General features: G+C 42.6%; 2 protein-coding genes across 2 annotated transcripts; both read right to left on the reverse strand.

Moving 5' to 3' along the window:
• Window positions 1-579: 579 nt before the first annotated feature.
• Window positions 580-5,898, reverse strand: pithd1 (PITH (C-terminal proteasome-interacting domain of thioredoxin-like) domain containing 1). The gene is made up of 6 exons (XM_048228933.1): window positions 5,532-5,898; window positions 5,241-5,284; window positions 4,961-5,038; window positions 4,713-4,817; window positions 4,177-4,285; window positions 580-900 (listed from the first exon to the last, which is right to left on the reverse strand). The coding sequence occupies exons 1-6, from the start codon at window positions 5,727-5,729 to the stop codon at window positions 799-801; spliced, it is 636 nt and encodes a 211-aa protein (XP_048084890.1). The 5' UTR covers window positions 5,730-5,898; the 3' UTR covers window positions 580-798.
• Window positions 5,899-6,532: 634 nt separating this feature from the next.
• eloa (elongin A) lies at window positions 6,533-20,000 on the reverse strand. The gene is made up of 12 exons (XM_048228934.1): window positions 19,859-20,000; window positions 18,914-18,970; window positions 18,193-18,305; window positions 17,087-17,727; window positions 16,509-16,798; window positions 15,088-15,199; window positions 14,532-14,684; window positions 13,870-13,967; window positions 13,242-13,422; window positions 11,166-11,298; window positions 9,861-9,997; window positions 6,533-7,271 (listed from the first exon to the last, which is right to left on the reverse strand). The coding sequence occupies exons 1-12, from the start codon at window positions 19,967-19,969 to the stop codon at window positions 7,210-7,212; spliced, it is 2,088 nt and encodes a 695-aa protein (XP_048084891.1). The 5' UTR covers window positions 19,970-20,000; the 3' UTR covers window positions 6,533-7,209.
• Between the last annotated feature and the right edge of the window lie 576 nt (window positions 20,001-20,576).

Below are 20,576 nucleotides of genomic sequence, written 5' to 3' on the forward strand. Positions count from 1 at the left end.
AGTTAAACGTTAGTGATATAACTAAGAAATTATCATTGTTTTAGTCTACAGGCTCCGGATACTGCATATATTTAAAAATTTAACAAATTGATCGTTATAGCCTACTTTCCAAAAAAATTATTGGAAACTAACATTACTATTCACTCAAGATAAATAAATGGAAAAAAAAAAAAAAAAAAAAAAAAAAAACTCATCCACTAAGATTATTCGAAATCATACGATGATGTAGTTATTCTGCTGAAGATTTACAGTTAATAAATAGAAAGAAAAGAAGGAAAACAAGCTGCAGTACACATTTTCATAGCACAAATTCTGAATTTAAGCCTAGTTACTTTCAGCAACACTGCATTCAACTTTACAATGGCACATGTGCAGACCCTCGGAAAATGTAGCAGACCCCCGATAACCCAGAATCATGACCATCCCATTCTATATGTGATAGTGGTGTGCTAGATGCATGCCCCTGCATTTGGTGGGTAAATGTTAAACAGGTGGTGGCAATGAGAAGCCAGAAAGTCTACAATTTTCTGTACTCATTGGTCACTAACTACCTTCTGTAAAATCACTGCAAGTTTAATCTCAATTCTCTCAATTTTATTATCACACCAAAAATACAGTTACATGTGCCAACATTAGAGATGATGGGCATCTGCATCGTCTGCAGCGGTGTTCTCATGTCCTCTGGTCTGAGTCCAGTTCCTCCCTGTCAACAGCATCTCTACCTGCCAGGTCCATTTTACCAGTGAGGATCCGTCCAGTTGCAGTTATTGTGCGTTTGCGTGCACGTTTGTTTGTGTTTCAGGAGATGAAGTGTGTTTGGGGAGTGATGGTTTGCACTTTGTGATCAGCTGGGTTGGCGGACGCCTCGTAATTACAGATGGTGACCTCATGTCGGTGGGCCTAGAAGTCAAAGAAAGAAGGAAACAAAGAAGAAAAAATAAATTAAAGAACCAGTGTGTAGAAACAGTAAGAAGATGAGGCCCATAAAATATCTGTCTAAAGAACCATACCACAGGGCCAGCAGGGGTTCCAAGTATGTGGTTCAGTGACAAAACATTGACTTTGAGTTTGTGGTAAACCTCCACTTCTAGCTTAATGGCTATTACCCATGTTTGTCTCTTAACCATGTACTTAGAATGCCCTCCAGATCTTTTAATAATCAAATAGACACCATGGCTTCATCTCAAAGCTCTATTTGCATACGGCATCTCTCCTCGGTCCTCCAGTTTGTGCCCCGGAAATCGTTCAAAGCTCTACGTCATCGAGGATGTGTCAGTTATCTAATTGCAAGACCAAGGAGAGAGGAGGGTGGCGGAAGGCCTGATACGCGAGGAAACACAAGAGTATCCTACGCGGAAGCGTTTTCAGTCGGAATTGTGCGATCATTCCATCATCCAAGCTGCCAAGGTAAACATTTCCTCCCACGTCTGTCAACTTTCGGTTTCAAACAAGTTCATAGGGATTTATTTGCGACAATAAACTAGTAGAACTAGAAAAGACCTTTATATGCTGGAAGAGTCCATGTTCATATGACATTTTTAGGCTTTGGTGTAAGTTCATATTCTCTGCAATTTGCGTGTGTTCTAGCCTAAGCGGTGATGCACTGCATCATCAGTAAATGACGTCTCTTGAAAATGATGCGTGAGTGTGCAGGACATCTCATTTCTTATATCTGTCTCTCCTTCATTCCTCCATCCTCCTATCGTTCCTTTCTCGTTTCCTTCACAAAAACAATTAGAAGGAGGGGTTAGGACAGGAGGAATGAATGAAGGAAGGAAGGGAGGGAGGGAGGATGGACAAAATGAAATAAAAAGACAAATGATATGAACCCCATGACTCACAGTAGGCTATGGAATACAATCTCAGATCACAGTCAAGATGTCAGCGGCATTCAGCCAACAGCGTTGCGTTTACAGAAAAATGAAACGAGTGAAATCACTGAAAACAAAAACGAAAATTGTTAAGTTTGCCTTTTGCTCAGCTTTCTGATATTTGAGAAAATGTATCATTGTGCAGCATTGGATCTGATCTGGATTGCCAGGCTCAGCTACTTTCATCTTCACTGCGGAGCCAACATTTAGTAGAAAACACTCTCAAGACTGTTAGTAATTAACAATGAAATACTATGACAACTGACATCAAGCATAGATGAACTGGACAATACATCTGGTCAATGCATGTGTAACACAACACTTGGTTTGTGTGTTAATTTGAGCAACAATATGGCCACTGGTCACTCTACATTCAATACTGAGCACGCAATGACCAGACGAGCTTTCCCAACTTACACTTAAAGGCCCCCTAAAGAGTTTTCTTACCTAAAAATAACGTTTCCAAAATCATTTCGATGCCACAAAAACTCTTAATAGGGCGAACGGCATTTCTGCCGCACTCTCGATCAACCGTCTCTGACTGTACCCAGGTCAGGATAAGACCAATTGTGGCTTGATTTGGTCATCCTCAGTGATGCCAGTAACGCGTTAGTCTATTTTGACCACTTTTTTCGGTAACGAGTAATCTAATGCGCTACTATTTACAAACCAGTAATCAGATTAAAGTTACTTATCTAAGTCACTGTGTGTTACTATTTTTGTCATTTTCCTTAGTAAAAAGATATATTCTTTGCTTTCTTCTTGTCTCTGGGATTAATGGCATGTAGGCTATGCCAACCTTTTCAGCATGAGGACAACTCACATGTAAAACCACGCAGCGACACAAACGTAAACAATAGAGGGAGGAGAGAGATGCACATTTTATCTATACAGTCATTATTTTGAGTTTGTGTCAGCTAAACATGACAACATTAAGGTACATTGTACATTCTGTGCTGGCGACAAAGTGCTGTCTAGCTAGACATCCCAAGTCTCCCGAAGTTTTGGGAGTCTCCCACATATTGATATCCTGACGCCCGCAAATTACATAAAATCTCCCGGAACCTAGGGCGAACAAGAGCACGCAAGCCAGACCGGACTTCAAATCGCGTGTGCATCTGAGTTTAACGCGCACACAACGGAGGGAGAGAGAGAGGAGTGGTGCGTGTGTGCCTGCAAGCGCATCCAAGACAGAGCATGCTAAATAAACCAATCAGTTTTCAGTGTAGGTGGGCTTAGCTTATATCTCATTTCTCCCGAACTTAACTAATCAGTTCAGTTAGTGTATCTAGGAACAGGAGCGTCATGGCAGAGTCAGTGCCCCTCAAAAAGGAACATTTAAGACCCATTTCACATCAGACTACAAAAAGTGTACCCAATTGTCTCATAAGAGTAAAACATAATGATAGTCTTGCACACTGCACTGTTTGTAACAGTGACTTTAGCATTGCTCACGGCGGGTTAAATGATCGCAAAAAGACTTGTTGAGGTGAGTTTAACAAGTGTAATTTCATTTGCATATTACTCAGGCCTATACTAGATGGCTAGTTGCCAAGGCTACATGAAAAGGCCAAACTACCTAGCCTGGCAGGCCATCCTATATCATTGAAATGTATAGTCTGGAATCGAATCTTCGAAAGGAATGACTTAAGTGCATTGTGTTGCTCAACTTTCAAAGAAAAGCACAAGTCCAACTCTTCCAAATTTGACGGCAACGCCGATTCAAACAACCGTTCTTCGTTCGCCATAGCCACCTTCCTTGTTGCTACTGTCGCAGGACCCGCCTTAAGACTCTCTAACAAAATAGAGCGCTGTGATTGGATGACGTCCACGGCGTCAGCCAATAGAAATCCCTATGGTTTGATACTAGACGTACAGGCTGAGCAAATAAATTAACGCTAGGGTGCGTCTAGATTTCTAGGCTACAAACTACCCCAAAATCTACATATTTTACTATCACAATTTCTATCAATAGGCCTTCCTTATTTGGTGTACTGACTAGACATTATTGAACAAACATCTGAATTTCAGTATCTAAGTAGGTTAGGTTGGGATGTCTGCTATACATTGTTGAAAGTAACTAATAAAGTAACTTGTAATCTAACTTAGTTACTTTTAAAATCAAGTAATCAGTAAAGTAACTAAGTTACTTTTTAAAGGAGTAATCAGTAATCAGATTACTTTTTCAAGGTAACTGTGGCAACACTGGTCATCTTTATAAAGGTTGTATTTTGCCATCAAGTTAAAATGAGGTCTAATATTATAAACACTAGATCAGAGTTCCACATCATGTTTTGGCACCTACCTGTGTGTACTCCCCTCTCAATCCAATATAGTAGACACGCGTAGACTCTGCACCAAAGTTTCGGGACAAATGGATGGAGAGGTGCTCTACATTAGAGAAGCGGGCAATCCTGTGGAAAATGCAGGAGGCAGATTAGGTCACAGGTTGATCATTAAGTCACTGGTTGATCATGATAATTAGACTAATAGAGCCCTGCACACAGTCCAATTAACAGAATATACACATAATATACATAAAAGGGACGGATAATCAGCTGCAGAAAATTGGAGCCATATTAGATGTCAACCACATAGTGATACTGGTACTATATGGATGTCAACCACATAGGTAGTGATACTGAAGTCAGATGAATAGAACATGGTCTACTGCATCAGACAGAGCCAAAAACACAATCTACTGTAACAAATATAAACAGACAATATATGGAGAGAGAAAGACATGACTACACGAAAAAAGCCAAAGGAAAGGGTGGGGAAGGAGGGGGAAGGGAGTGAGTGAGTTAGTGCCTGTCTGTGTGGCTGACATCGGATTTTTACTTTGTTGGGTACTCCAGCTCGGCAAGCGGATCTCTGTTCAGACGAAAGGCTTGTTCCGGCTCCCGTTCTGTGTCATCAAATGACATGTGTGGGATATTCTTGTACCTAAAGTAAAGATGGGACATAAGACAGTAACAGTGAACTGAGCTACCATACACATATCTGCCCACCAATTAAGGAACTGATATTATATCTATATCATATCGTATCATATCATAATCATATCTGCTCAAAGCCCACTCACTCACAGTCTCATCTCTGAAGGGTGAGACTCGTCATCCTCTCCTGAAATTATGATTCCCTTCAGCTTGACACTGCCAGTAAACCTGCAGAGAGAGGGATGCACATGAAATCGTCCTCCAATATAGTCTCGGTTGGTTGCTGCATTATGGCATTACAGATGGGTGCAGCCGTGCAAACACAACATACAAACTAAACACATCGTAACAAACGAGAAAGATGAATGGCGAAGAGGATGAGGATGATAATGACTGTGAGAACGTCAGACAGTAGATTGGTAAAGCTCACGGAATATTGAAGAGCAGTTCTTCGTCAGCGTCACTCTCAACAAACTGAAAAGGATATGTAGAAAGCAAAATTAAATTCTGTACATGAAACGTCTTTAAATTGTAGACAACAACTCAACAAAATAGCTGTAACTGGTATGAGATCAGCCTGCAGTGAGATTATCGTCACCAGCCTACTACAGAAAGCCCGTGCCTGTCTCTGATAAAACACCATAAGGGGGTCGCGTTAAATGTAAGGTTGACCGTCATCCCAAACCATTATGAAACTGTCATATTCCTCAAAGCAGTCTACCTTCTCGCGGTCTGTGCGCTGATCCCACGGTTTAAATACGAGCTTTCCGTCTCCGTCACGACTCTCGTTCAGACACTGCATTTTCTCCAAGTCAATGCGCAGATAAAGCGCATACTCCACGCCGCGCTCGGGTGCCTCATGCTCGTCTTCACAACACCCGTGATGGTGTCCACCGTGACCATGGCCGTGTCCAGCCATTATATGAGCACTGCAATTACTTAGCTAACTTTGTGGACTCTCTCTCTCTACTTGCTGCTGAACATCTCCCAAAAATAATGTGTACGAGCTTACTCACGAAGTTCACTATCACGTGTGACACAACATCCAACCAAGGCACGACATACGAACCTGTAAAATCAAGGCAAAATATAACTTTCAGTTTTGATTGGTTATGAATTCAAGTGATTCGGCCAATCATGTCCTCAATGTATAGTCGCCTAGTTTAGACGTAACAGAAAACAAATTCTTTGATTGGCTATTTTAATAACGTTCCGTTTTATCCTGCGCCACTCAGTGGCCATTTTAAGAAATACACTCGGGTCAGTGGGTAGGCTGCATTGAAATTTGCTTCACTAGAGTCCCCCGCCTTACATTTTAAAGGTTTTTACTGGAAAGGCATATAACAAGATAACTGTCTGGCAGCATGCTGATACTAAACAGGTGCCTAACGAAACAAGTAACCTAATTCAATTAATCAAGATAAAGGTGTAGTAGCCTCTCCATGAAATGTAGGCCGATAAAACGCCTGGTCATGCTGTGCCATAGACTGTTTATAAAACAGTCTATGTGCTGTGCAGAAAGGGTGTGCTAAATCGTACTGATAAGATGAATGAGCTGACCTGCTGGCTCAGATAAGTTCCCAAGTAGCCCATGTTCAAGATGTTACAATAACATGACACCTGAAAAAATGTGTGTTTGTTAACACATATGTAGGCTAATGGATAAGAACCATAAGGGAAGTAGGCTACATGTTTTGGAAACAAAAACAATTTTCAAGCAAATGAGGGCAAAAGTCAATTTTATTAAAAATGTTCATATTACATCATTAAAATCTATTAAAATTAATATTTTGATCCACTTGTGTTTGGCAGGCTCTGGGGAGCCTGGCCCCGAGGATTTAAATAAATAGTTGCATTAAGTTGCAGGTTCCTATAAATTCTCATTTTTCCCCATTCTCTCTTTCTCTTGAAAATGCTGTAACAAAGGGAGGCTGCACGGTGGTGCTTAACCCAGCTCTCCACAAACACATTCTTTTTGATACATCAAGTCATACCGCAGTGTGAACGTCACGCTCAAACTTGCACAGTGTGGGAACAGTGGGATGTAGCTGATTTGAGATCAAATGTAGCTCATTTGATGTCAATGAAAGATCCAAATTCATATTCCTTGGGCTATTTGATATCCTACCAAATTGTATGTGCTTAAAAAAATCTGAATGCAGTAAAAGTTCATAGCCTGGTGTCTCAAGCCATTTGTAGTGCCAGCGTTTGAGTGAAAAATAAAAAGGACCACATGCCAGGATGAGTTTGTGTTTGTGTATGTGTGTGTGTGTGTGTGTGTTCTGGTATGACTGAGGGGGTCCAGTGGTCTGTCCAGAACATTTATAACCATAAAGACATTGTTAGGTTAAAAAAACACTAAACTACAGTCTTTCACCGCAGTCAGTCACTCTCTGTCCTTATCGCCGAGAGAAACGGTTCTTGAATGCTTTGATTGTTTTGGCCATCATTGGAGCAATTTCTGAAGGGAAAAAACAAATGAGTAATTTAAGAGGCTGATAAACAGATCACAAGACAAAGACAAGACAAATTTGTTTCAAAATTCAAAATCAACTTTAAATATTCATTAACAGCATTCTTCCAATGCTAACAATAAATCCTAGGGCCAAACGCAGCTCATACAAGCTGAACTGGAACAGGAAGTGTGGTCCACAGGGCATTTTAATGGTGTTTCCCCACACCTACAACAACCCCTGGGCTCTTAAGGCCTAATCATAAACATTCTCTAAACACTTGGCTGCCAGAGAGGAGTCCTGAGTCAGTAGTTGGACACAGTCAATGATCTCAAGCTAAGAAACTACAGCATTTGCATGATTTGAAAGGAATGCACAGACTTCAGTGACAGACAAGTCACAATCAGGAATACCACACAACCTTTTATAAGCACGGCCATAGGAAACAACTGTGCAGCAGTTAGATTTAGGTTGGAATTGAGTAATTTTTTTAATGAAATGTCTCATCTCCATAAGCATCTATTGTGGTCACCTTAATGGCCACAAAAGGAAAAACAGCATTTTCTACATCTTTATTGTGTAAACAATTACTTCACGATAGTGACTTCCCCTGAACCGAAAACATTGCATTGCATTAGCAAGTTCCTATCAGCAATTTTGCAAGTACATTTTATATCTGAGCAAGACATTTTAACATCAACTCAAGTGAGAACCAAGATTCTCTCTAAATAGGCCTAAAAATGTAACCAAAATGTCTTATGCATTACACTAATTTTCAACTGAGCACTATACAATGTATATTTCATTGTGTTCATAGAAAAGTTCACTGTAATCGTAAAAAACAACACTGTAATTCCTTATATGCAATCACTGTGAAACATTTGAATACCACTATATTGGTAAAATGTGACAACGGGTCTGACTAAAAGTAGGTGCTGATTTCGTCTAATGTAATTACACTGTTTGCTTATGTTTGGGCTGATGTTTTTTTTTTTTTATCTGAGAAATACAGAGAAAGAAATGTAGCCATTTCTTACCCATGCAAAAACAGAGAAATTAGCACATCCTTTTATTACTAGCACGCTCGACTATTGTAATGCTCTGTCTTCTGGTTTACCAAAGAAAACCATAGATAAGCTACAGATCATTTAAAATGTAGCGGCATGTTTTGACTAAGACCAGAAAGAGAGCCAACATCACACCTGTTTTAAAGTTCCTTCACTGGTTTCCTGTAAGTTCTAGAATTGGTTTTAAAGGTTTTACTCTTGGTTCTTAACTCACTCCATGCAATTGCACCTTAGAGGGCTATTATTCAGTTAAAACTGGCATACCATACAACCATGCACATATTTGTTGCTCGGGAAACCATTATGCAAACAAAAAGCCAAAAAAAAAAAAAAAAAAAACATGATTCCTATTTTGAGTCAGGGAAACAAACTCTTAACATCCTATGCATTACTTGCATTTGGAAGTAAAAAGGAAAAGAAAAGTGTTAAAAGTTTACTGATATAAAATCCCATAAACCAAAACGTAAGGCAAATGGTGCCATTGGAGGGTAGAAATCTAGTTTAAAAATGTAATTTTTTTTATTGACTAATTTTATCTGAAGAACATGTTATACTATGACAAAAATATATTGGGCCAGTTCAATAATGGTAAAGGGGTGTATGTAATAGCATAGCATGTAAAACCAATGTTAAAACAATACCACCCTGGGGGCAGTAACGTGGGGGGACAAATTAGGCTAAAGTTGGCTATTATTACTCATGTGATAAACAACAGGATATCACATGGTGACTGCACAATAAGACTTTTTTGTGAAGAATTAGCCATATTAATATTAACTCCGATATAGATATTAACTCAGCTGTTTGTACTTCCTGAGTCCGGTAACTAGAGATACATTCAAAGGGCGTGTCCAGAATGATTGTTGTTCAGAGTAACGCAGGGGGACAGACCATATTTCAAGATTTTAAATATCAATATATATATGATATATAAATATCATGTGGTGAGATGTATCAGAAATAGTTCTTTGCAATTATAGTTAAAAACATTATTTGATTTGTATTACTTATATTTGCAACTGAAGTTAAAAAATAAATACTGACTGTGGACATGGCATTGTAGAGTGCTTACAGTGTGAGAGTAATTATTTTAGAGTTAATAAACCCTGAGGGTATAAACCTTGTATTACCTAGTGGAGAAAGGTTTCATTTAGTAAGCAAGGTGGAACAAATAACACATTTTTACACAACTTGTACTTAATTATACCATGAGGACACAAATCGAACCATTTGCTAAGAATCACCCAACCCCCGATTCTGCTCTAATAACCTTGATATATTTGAATTTGACCATTTCTAAATATTGCACACTTAATAACTGTAGTCCAAGAACCACACAGCAGATATGGTATCTGATCACTTTTTGGTCATCTGTATGTGTAGAGTCCAGTGTAATCAGTGAATCAATGATTACAAACAGTGAATATGAGACAGAGGAAGGTCCATGGGAGTAGCTTTAGAGCAGGGGTTGGAACCAAAAAAAATGTAGAACCCCTGCCTTAGAGACCAGAAGACAGATGCAGGACTTACTTTTAACCTGTGGTTTGTCACGTGCACTGGGCCCTCCCCCACCGGACATAGAGGGGCGGGATGTCTCGGGGGGGCTGCTATATGAGGAGTGCCCCCCGTCATCTGACTGGGAGGTGTAAGCCATTGCTGGCTTGATCCTGATGGGAACATAAAGGCAACACAAATTTAAATCAATCAGACCTGAAGTTGAACATAGCAGACAGCTTTACAGTTGTCAAGTGTTGAAATAAGTTTTGATATTAAAAGGTATACTATGCACTTTCAGGCATTTTGGCGATTCCTTAAAGCTCCCCCTAGAGTCACTATATTTATATTTTATTTTGCCATTGTAAATAGTCTACTTCTCATGGCTTGTTCCCCCTGTACATAATGAAAATCTTCTTGTTGTGGTGGCAAAGGACTAACAATAGGCAAAATCTATCTCCAAAGAGCTATATCTACTGACAAGGTAATGTTTCACGATTCTCGCTAGATGTCTCCAGGTCGGCAATTCTTGAAGTTGCATTGCTGGTTCTCTCGGTAACGACCCGCTACGGCAAAGCTCTATGGCTATGCTAGGTGCACGATTCCCCTATTACAAGTTCGTTTACCATCAAATTGGCTTCGTAGAGGTTATATTAAGGTAAAAATATTGCATAGTGTACCTTTTAACTGAAAACAAACTGCTATACACTGCTTTGGAAATATGTCTACACCAGTTCGTACATCAGTTTGTAAGTATTAGAGCTATCCAAAATAGGACATTTCGGACAGGACAGGACATTTTCTATAAACCTGAGGCTTTTCAACTTAATCATTTTGATGAAAAGATTACTAGTATACAAAATACCATGAAGCATTTTAAGATAAATGTACGTATAAAGCGCAAATGATTGACCACCTCATTTCAAGTAAGTATTCCTAACTACTAGATTAACAACTATTTATACCATGGTCTAGGTTGAAAAGGGTGTCATTTAAAAAGTGATGTACTACACCTATAAAAAGACGTTGCCTGATGACAGTTCTAAATCACTGCGCTGGCTCAAACGCTAGTTGGTAACCAAGGCAGCATTATCAACAATCAACATTCCACAGCGTTGCGATAAACAGCTAACGATTTTAGCTCTAAAACTCATTTAGTATTAATAATTGATTTCATATTTATTTATTTCGTAAGTGACCATGGTATAAATGGGATAATGCCCTTCGATGCGTCCATTATCAGAAATAATCCGCCGCGCGTCGGACGGTCCACGTCCTCCGCGTAACCACCGTTGCACCACAGAAAACATGCACACCGTGTCACCTGCTCAGGTGTCTTACCGGACTGGATTTGAGGATGCAGAGCTGGCACTGGAGCTGGCTCCGGAATTCGTTCCAAACTTCTCCTGGCGGCGACGCACATCACGTGGTGGCTTGGCGACCGAGTTCACGTACGCCATCTTCACCTGACGACCTGTCACAAGAGGATAAGTGTGAGTGCTCAGACAGCTGCAACATATGCTACCAAATTCAACTGTTACACCTCTGTTGATAGAAGACCAGACATGCCAGCATGTTCTGGATTATCTTTCCCTCACCGGATTAAAAGAGTATATATACTTATACTTTACGGGTTTCACTGTACAGGCCAGGAGGCCCCCTTTACGGTTAGGTAACATATTGAGCTAGGTATGGCTTAATTTTTCTTATATTGAACAGTGCGACGCGCCATGGCAGGGTGATTGAGGCACCATGGTCAGAGAAGGTTAATTGGTCATCAATCATGACACCTAAATTAAAAGATAGGGAGTCAATTTTGATAATGTGATGTATAGTTTGTTTGGTTGGGAGGACCAGTAGTACAGTCTTAGAGAAGTTCAGCTGAAGGTTATGTTCCTTCATTCATCCTCTGAAATGGGTGAGACTTGAAGGTGAAGTGAATTTGAATTAACCAATCACATGCAACCAGCATTAAATCAAAGTCCTAATCAAAGTCCCCACACTTGGCGGCCATCCTGTAATGCACATTGGGCAGTTATCGGGCATCTATTTCTTGCGATGTTGTCAGTTAATTCATCCAGTTCATTCATCTCTTTTTACACGTCTTTCCAATTAATACTAACGCTATACAAAGATAGAATATTACAAAAGTAGGCCTGTCGTAGTTATCACTTTGTCCTGACTCTGTTTGCCCAGTTTGTGTGTCTGACTTCACTCTGACCACAGTGGGCATGTGCTCCTGTTACCGCCAGCAAAATACTTTCTGAAACTCGCACCCATAGAGTTGTACATCATCTCCATAGCAGTGAATTAAGAAGCCTTGCAAGCATATTATCAAACTCGAGGAGGTGGTGTAAATGGCAAAGAGAAGGGGCCCCAGCATCAAGCCTTGGGGGACCCCTGTGGTGAGGTAGTAAGATGCAGAGAGTGGTTCTAGTCAAGATACTTTGGAAGGAACACCCCATGAGGTAGGATTCAGTTGGATAATAGTTGTGAACCTGAGTAAAATCGAGAGAGTGTTTTTTTTTTTTGTAAGTAGTGGTGTTACCCAGGCGTTTTGATTGCTGTGAGAAATAGAACTCTGTGAAGCATTTATCACGTGTGATTGCATTTAACACATGTGGGATCCAATCTATGTAGTAAGACTGCTACGTGATAGGACTTTGGATACTGCACTCTCAGTGACAGAGGTAAATTAAGAAAATTACTGTATGTGCCAAGGGAAAACCGAGGAAGAGCAGTTGCACCCTAAGCTGTGGAGATAGAGATATTTGTCTTCCCTTTCCTTTTCCCTAATGTAGTAATACAAGCTTTGAGTTAGGACATGGTCATGTGTACATCTTTTGTGTGTATCGACCTAAATTTATCGAAGCCTGTATAACTGGTATAATTTGTTCTTACCCGTGGATCAGTTTGTGTGGATGTGGTTAGGTGTTGGAGAGCTTCTGTCTGAATATGTATGAGTGTTTCTGTGACCTGTCTCGTGTACGGCATTGTTTTCTGTGTGTGTGTACGAAGGACCCCCTCAAATATGAGATGGCCCTTCTCAAGGGGTTCATTCTATTCGCCTTATTCACCCGGTGGCTAGAACGAGGCTAAAGGGTACACTTGCCATTACACCTCAGTCCAGCAGATGGTGGTGGTAATGCACTCCATTTGCAAACTGCCAAAAAAAAAAACTCACTGAAGAAGAGCAGGCCAGTGAACCCTTCTTTTTCGGTGAGCTTTTTTTTTGGCAGTTTGCAAACGGAGTGCATTACCACCACCATCTGCTGGACTGAGGGGTAATGGCAAGTGTACCCTTTAGCCTCGCTCTAGCCACCGGGTGAATAAGGCGAATTAATACACTTCTAAATAAACTTCAAAGATGTGTAGGCTGCTACATGTTTCTTTGTTGCTTGTGCCCTTAGCCTTTACCTTTGGGCCGGTTGGCATGGGCAGAGCTGATGTTCTGCGTGAGCTTGCGCAGACGCTCCTCTCGCTCATCGTGCAGACGGAGGTACAGCTCCCGCCATGACTCATACTCAAGCGGAGACTGGCGCTTGAAGTCACGCTGGCAGTGCTTCATCCACAGCTCATCTGTGTCCTCCAAAAAGTGCTGCAAAAGACGGAGAGAATGAGAATGAGAATGAGAGAACACAATATAGTGTCTGGGTAGAAAAACAAATGTACCTCCGCGCTACTGCGGGTCACATCTAGCGCATCGACGGGAGAGGACCGAATCCAGTGTCAGAGAGAGAGAGAGTTCACCCGAGCGACAAAGATGTTGAATTTTAATAGTTTTTATTATTCAGGTGCCAACATAAGGACTAACGTTTCAACGTGTGCCACATCTTTGTCAGAGTCAAGTATGAGTGTCAAGTATAATGTCTGGGTGTTTGTATCCAGGTTGGATTCATACAAAGATGACTTCCTCCTATAGTACAGGTACTCTTTTGTGTGTGTGTGTGTGTGTGTGTGTGTGTGTGTGTGTGTGTGTGTGTGTGTGTGTGCGTGTGTGCGTGTGGGCTATACATGAGTGTATTTCTGTGAGTGCATTATCCACCTGATTGCATTCTTCAATGCGGTACAGCTGTTCTGGGGTGCAGCGTTCCATCACTGGCTCCAGAATCTCAAATGGTACGCCCCCAACTTCATCGATTGCTATGTAAACGTCATCAATCAGAATTTAATACAATGCAATACAGGGTCAACAATGGTGTCTTTGATACTTAAATTTGATACTTAAAAAAGGCCTCTCACAGAAACACTACATCAGGCACTTAAAAGTTCTGTTCACGGAGTGTATGCAAAAATTAGCTTTCACTATAATCAATGGAACTGGCTACAACTGATGTGACAGCAGCGTGTACAAAACTTAGACCAGTGTTCTAACACGATGTCTACGCTCCATGAACAATTTCACAGCCGGTGTAGCCTGTCTGTCATACCCGATGTAGCCCGACGGACATACTGGAGTCATCTATTGCATACCTGATAGAACTCATCACCACATATACATTCATGTCAGCATTCAATATGTACACCATATCCCAAAACAAACACTTACAAGAATATTCTGATAAAATGAGGTAACAATTGCAATGGCTACTCCCCAAGATTATATCACCTGCATGTTCTTCCATACTGTGTGTTTAAGTGAAGTACGCCTACAAACACAATCGTTCAAACAGCAGAAATACAGTAGTCTCCTTTACAGGGACTCACAGTCAATGTTGTTCTGGAGGACGCGGATGCACTGCTCATACAGAGACATCATCTTGGGCAGGTAGGCGGTCTTGGACCCAGAGTACACCACCATCTTAGAGTTAAACCGTCGGCCCGTGAAGCCGGCATCCTCCTCATCACACGACACAGGAACTGGAGGAAGAAGGAAGATAAATTGATTGATTTGCTGGAAAGAGAGGACAGACATCTTACCACTCAGAGCTAAACATGAATTGATCAACACAACACGATTTATAATAAGTCATATACTACCAAGAGCACTGCCATTACTACTTTTAGAAAATAGACTGAAACTAGACAGATGGAAGTATAAGTATATATACTCTTTTGATCCCATGAGGGGTCAAGCAGCAGTGAGGGTGCCTTGCTCAAGGGCACTTCAGCCGTTCCAACTGGTCGGGGTTCGAACCGGCAACCCTCCGGTTACAAGTCCAAAGCGCTAACCAGTAGGCCACGGCTGCCCATATACTACTGCAAGACAGAGAGAGGGTGGAGTGAAAGAAAATTGACTGAAGCCAGACAGATGGAAACTGACCTTTGCGTCTCTGCGGGGACACCGGCGTGTGCTCTATTGAGGGGAGGGGCCGGTAGTTGGGCTGGATGGCTGGCAGAGGAATATCAGGCAGGGTGGGCATCACGTCCACCACCTGAAGAGATGACAGAGACCATGCGGTCATCGTAAAGTATTGCATGGAGAGTCTCTGAGTGTGGAGTACTGCCGAGTTATTGCATGAGTATGTCTCTGACTGTGTTTACTGTGTTTACTGTGTTTTGAGTATCCCGGTTATGCTAGGTGGAGTACTCTGAAAGAAATCGGGATACTGTGCCATGTATATACCTTATCCCGTTTTCTTAGACAAACGGGCGATTGCATTAGAAACCAGGGATAAGGAGTGTTAATAGAACTATATTGTTGGTAACCAGAATACTAATATTCATCACGTATACAGGGATATCAATAACCATGTTTCTCTGTTCATGTAAATGTAAGGGATGCCAGCTAGCTTAGCTGTGCGTGTGGAACGTTGGTAAACCTCACTCCCCGACGCCTCAAGAGTGCTGCTGGCATGCGAGCTAGTATCCTGGGCTATTGGCTCAACTGTCAGCACGCTCGCCTCCCGATCCGAGGTGCTGCTGTTCACGGGTTCGAGTCGTGTGCAAGGCTGAATCGCGCAGGTTCAACACAACGCAGGTTACATAAACACCATATCCTGAATGTGACCAAAATCAGGATAAGCCTCATGACCAGGATACTAAAGTGCATGTAAATGCACTCTATGGCTGTGAAGCACATGTGCAGACTCCAGGGCATAGCTGAGAGGTCTAGGCTGGGCCCAGGCATGTGGTGTAATGAGTGGAGGAGCAAGTTCCTCTAGAAATAGCTCCATCTATGGCTCTCTGCCAAGCCACATTTTCTTTCAATTCATCCATTCCAACCTTTAGTCAGTCTTGTGAGGAGCTGTATGTGAGTAAGCATTAGTGGCTGGCAGTGATGAATCATTCTAATAAATGTTTTTTTACATTTCTCCAGAACAGGGAGAATTGAGATATAAAACATTAACGTGAATGGCAGATCACACACAATCCTCGCACGTCAAATCTGAACACACTAAAATAGCAACATGGTTGCTGGGTGCTTTTGCAATCAACATTATGTTGAACCACATAGCTCAGCCCTGCGCTTGCCCGGACTCTAACCCGCAAACAGCAGCACCTTGGATCGGGGGTCAAGCGCACTAGAAATCGAGCTAAAAGCTCAGGGACGCGTTTCCCAAAACCATAGTTGCTAACTAAGTCAGCAACTTTGTTGGATGCAATGCAATTTCCCATTGCCTCTCACTAGCACTACTCTTAAGGCGTCAGGAGAGAGGTTTACTTTTGTTACACTTTGGGGTACAAGGAGTTGGCTGGATAATGGCTGGATGAGGCAGGTGGTTGCCTTGCATTGGGCCTCACCTTTCTGCGCTTCTCTGGTGTAGGGGTGATGGGAGTGGAGGTGGGGGATGGGGCACGTTCCGAGCGTTTGCTGCTGCGGGCCCCATTGGTGGCACTGGCTTTGGAGGGGGGAGTCGGGGGTGGAGCAGCTGCTGCAGGCTTAGGAGAAGGTTTAAGCAGCTTCTTCTTCTTCTTGGTCGGGGTGGGCGCATCATATGTCAGGAACGACTCAAAGGACATGGTTGGGGTCTCAAACTCTTCCCTTTCCTCCTCCTGAGGCTCTGTCTCGTCCCGCTTCGAATGAGCCCTCCCTGCCAAAGACACCACACATACATAGGGATTGGTCAGCCATGTTCACAGGACCTTCTGTGGGATTGCTGAGGAAACCAGAATCAATACACCAATATATACTTCCAGTATACTCACACACCAATATAACTAGATGCACACAAACACAAAACCTAACATGCAAACAAAAGCACTTCATACACACAAGTCTTGTTCACCACAACAAACATAAATTCAAACCAAGAACACCACCACTTGCAAACACATCAATCACAAACATGTTCGGCACACGCAAACATACACACATTTACCTTCGCTTCCTCCCTTCTTCTCCTTCCTGCCGTCATGCGGTGTGTGTTTCCTGTCGTGCGATGTGTGTGTGTTTTTGTGTTTGTCTGATCGATGCGTGCTGCTGCTGCTGCTGCTCTGTTCCCGGTCGCTGCTCCTTTTTCCCTCCACACCCCCACTACCCGCCGGCGGCTGAGGGGGTCGTTTCCGCCGCTCCTGCTCCGGCCCACCAGAGGCGCTGTGGCGGTCTCTTGGCCGGTCTCGATGGTCTCTGGCCGGGTCTCGGTGGGGCTTGCTGTGGCGGGGCTCTTTCCGTGGGGGACTAGGCGCAGGCTCCTCCTGAGGGCTGTCGTAGGCCTGCTGGTACTGGGGCAGGCGCTGGCCAGTCAGACTGGGCGCTGTAGGGCTGTACGCTTGCGGAGGAGAGGGGGAATAACCATGTTGGTAGCGGTTCATGGGTTCTTGCTCCTCCTCTTCTTCCTCCTCCTCTTCTTGCCCATGGTGCTCATACTCATCCTCCCTCTCCTCCTCCCTTTCCTCCTCTTCCTCCTCTTCTTCTTCTACGTGGCGCAGCTCTTCAGGAGAAGGCTCACAGACCCGTTTATGGCCCCGGTTAAAGTCTGCTGCTAGCGAGTGTGCGTGATCATCTTTCGTGGGAGTAGGCCTACGGGAAAACATGATCAAAGACAACCAATTAAAACAGATTTCATGAGAGAACAGAGTCAATGGGCAACAGGTAACAGAACTACGACTGAACATTAAAATGCATTGCTAGTGTAACGGATGCGAACTGAGCTAGCTTGCTAGTTGCACGTGTAAATCCTCACACCCCTAACCTTAAGAACGCTTCTAACCTTAAGAATGCTTCTAACCGCTGAATTGTAAGCCTGGGCTTTTAGCTCAGTGGTTAGAGCATTCGACTCCCATGCCGGTGTGTGTCGAGGTGGCGGGTTCGAGGGCCATGAGCAGCGGACGAATTACGACCTCTGTGACACTACTGTAGGGTGTCGGTCATTCTCTCAGATAACAAATTCATCAAGATGATCCCCTCTACTTCCTTATTTTATATGAAATTACTGGATGTCTAAACAGCAAACGAGGTGGCTAACCACCAAAAACATAAGCTTACCGGTCTGCAGACTGGGGAACAAGTTTCTTCCATTTAGCCACTATGCTCTTTGCTGCCTCTCCCACTAAGTCATGCTTGCGGAGAGAATTAACAGTTTTCCCAACACCCGTTTCCTGTTAGGGAGGAACAGAGATCATTTTTACAGGTTGTGTGTGTGCAGAACAAAGGTCTCACACACTGTCATTCTAGTCAGTAATAACATGATTCATGTTTCGGTGGAAGTTTTTGGGAAATTCAGTGTCTCAAGGACATGAACGGAGCATAGTCTTAAAAATTTCAAAGGGAGTGAGTTTCAACCCAGATGGGAGACACTGGGAGTACAGCAAAAGGTAGTAATAGCCCTAGTAGTGAGTACCAGTTCCTAACCACCTTGGCACTCTCCGATTGTCCCAGTATAGAAACACACATGCTCTTGGGTTTTGTATGGCAATAGAAAACGCTCATTTCCATCACAGTGTGTAAACACCTCAGAGGCAAGAGACCCTTCCCTTCTGCCACGACAGTATCTCAACAAGACTGCTGTGTAAGTACAGTAGCACAGATTAGTGTTATTACATTTAATAAAGAAGCCATGATGGAGCCATAACAAGCTGAAACAGACTGGTGATGAAGATGTGCTACAGTCACCCTGGGCAACGCCAGGCAATCTGTACATAATCCCCTCATAATAATGCCCCTGCTGTTTCTCTGAGGACAAAAGAGAGGAATAGTGCAGACTCACCACCAGGATGTCCACAGTCATGGGCAGCTCTGCCAGCCTCTTCAACGTCTTGAGCAGCTGAATAAATAAAACACACACACACACACACACATAGTTAATAACAACCTACAGTACACGCAGGAAGTAACAATGAAATCTATGCTGTCAATTTAGCAAATTATTACATGAAAGCAGGGCAGGGATTACGTCTAAATCCGAATGTATCAACAGAAGGGAGTACGGAAGAAGCAGACCCTCTGAGTTTACATTCGCACTTTATGTTGACACGCAACACCTGGCACCAGGTGCAACCATAAGAAGAAATCTGACTCCTGCCCTGCGCCCGTGCGTGACCATGGTGGCGGTGTCTACGCATGGTGACGTGGGCCTAATCATGAGTGGGGAGAAGTAGCCTACGTAAGGGCTACGAGAACGAGAGTTCTGTTTACCCAGCAAGTCAGCTTGACGAGGCTTTGGGGAAATATTCACTCTTTTCTAGGCCAAGAATATAATCGAGTTTATATTCCCTGTTGTGGTGTCGTATATTTCCAACTGGTCTTATCAAACACTATTTGAGAAGCAACATCATTGTATGACAAGTGCAAGCAACACTATTGCAACCACTGTGTGTTTCCGTTACGCTTACTACTTCAGGAATAGCTGTCGTTGACATTTCTTATGCTTACGTTTACGGCTTAAAAGTGTCGTCGTGATTTCTACTGAATGATCTTAAGAGATTGTTACATTTCAGTTATGGTTGTAACAGTAAATTATTACAAAAGCTAACTGCGGTTCATACACATAATCTGCTTGAAAGTGAACGCATTTATTGCGTGACGTGCTGTTGTAAAGCAGTTACTACTTTCAGTAGCCTACACTGCGTTGCCACATTGGAACAGAACCAATTACAACACGATCGACCTTCATTATGTTACATCCTTCCCTCTCCAATCCACTGGTCTTTACCTTCCGAGGCTCTTGGTTCTCGGAGAGTCTGGACTGCAATCTCTCCACCGTTTCAAGCAGCTCCTCCGCCATGTTTACAAGTGGAACCGAAGGCCCCGGAAACTGCTTCATGCCCCAGCTCCGCGGCTTCAGTCTGCCTTTACTGGCATGGAGATCCCGGAACTACGTCATTAAACAGCTGACAGGAGAAAGTGGATAAGTCTCTGATGATTCCACCTGATGATTTTATTATCATTATCCAGCAAGGACACGATGTTTGGTGTGCTGGAAAATAGAACAATTGCTTCTCCTGATGAAATTGAAATAAAAATCAACCAATATAAAAAACAATGAACGTATGCAATTTCCTTCAGATCAAACTTAACTCCAAACCTTAGGTCTAAACCAAATGTCTCTGAACTAAGCCTACAAGTATACAGTTCTCTTGGCAAATATTTTCGCTACTTGGCAAATATTTTCACACATACACACACACCATCACCCCCTTCCCCAAACACACACACACACTCACAAGCGAATCCACATGCGCGTGCACACACACACACACACACACACACACACACACACACACACACACACACACACACAAACAAACTCACACCATGCACACACTCATACACAAAATGGAGTACGAGATGGAGACAAATTGACAAGTGTGATTTGTTTTGGCTGAGAGAATGTGCAGGACTAAGCGGCAGGCCTATTTTGTATCCCCCTG

This window comes from Alosa alosa, chromosome 20 (assembly GCF_017589495.1).
Source record: "Alosa alosa isolate M-15738 ecotype Scorff River chromosome 20, AALO_Geno_1.1, whole genome shotgun sequence".
In the NCBI taxonomy this organism is placed as follows: domain Eukaryota; kingdom Metazoa; phylum Chordata; class Actinopteri; order Clupeiformes; family Clupeidae; genus Alosa; species Alosa alosa.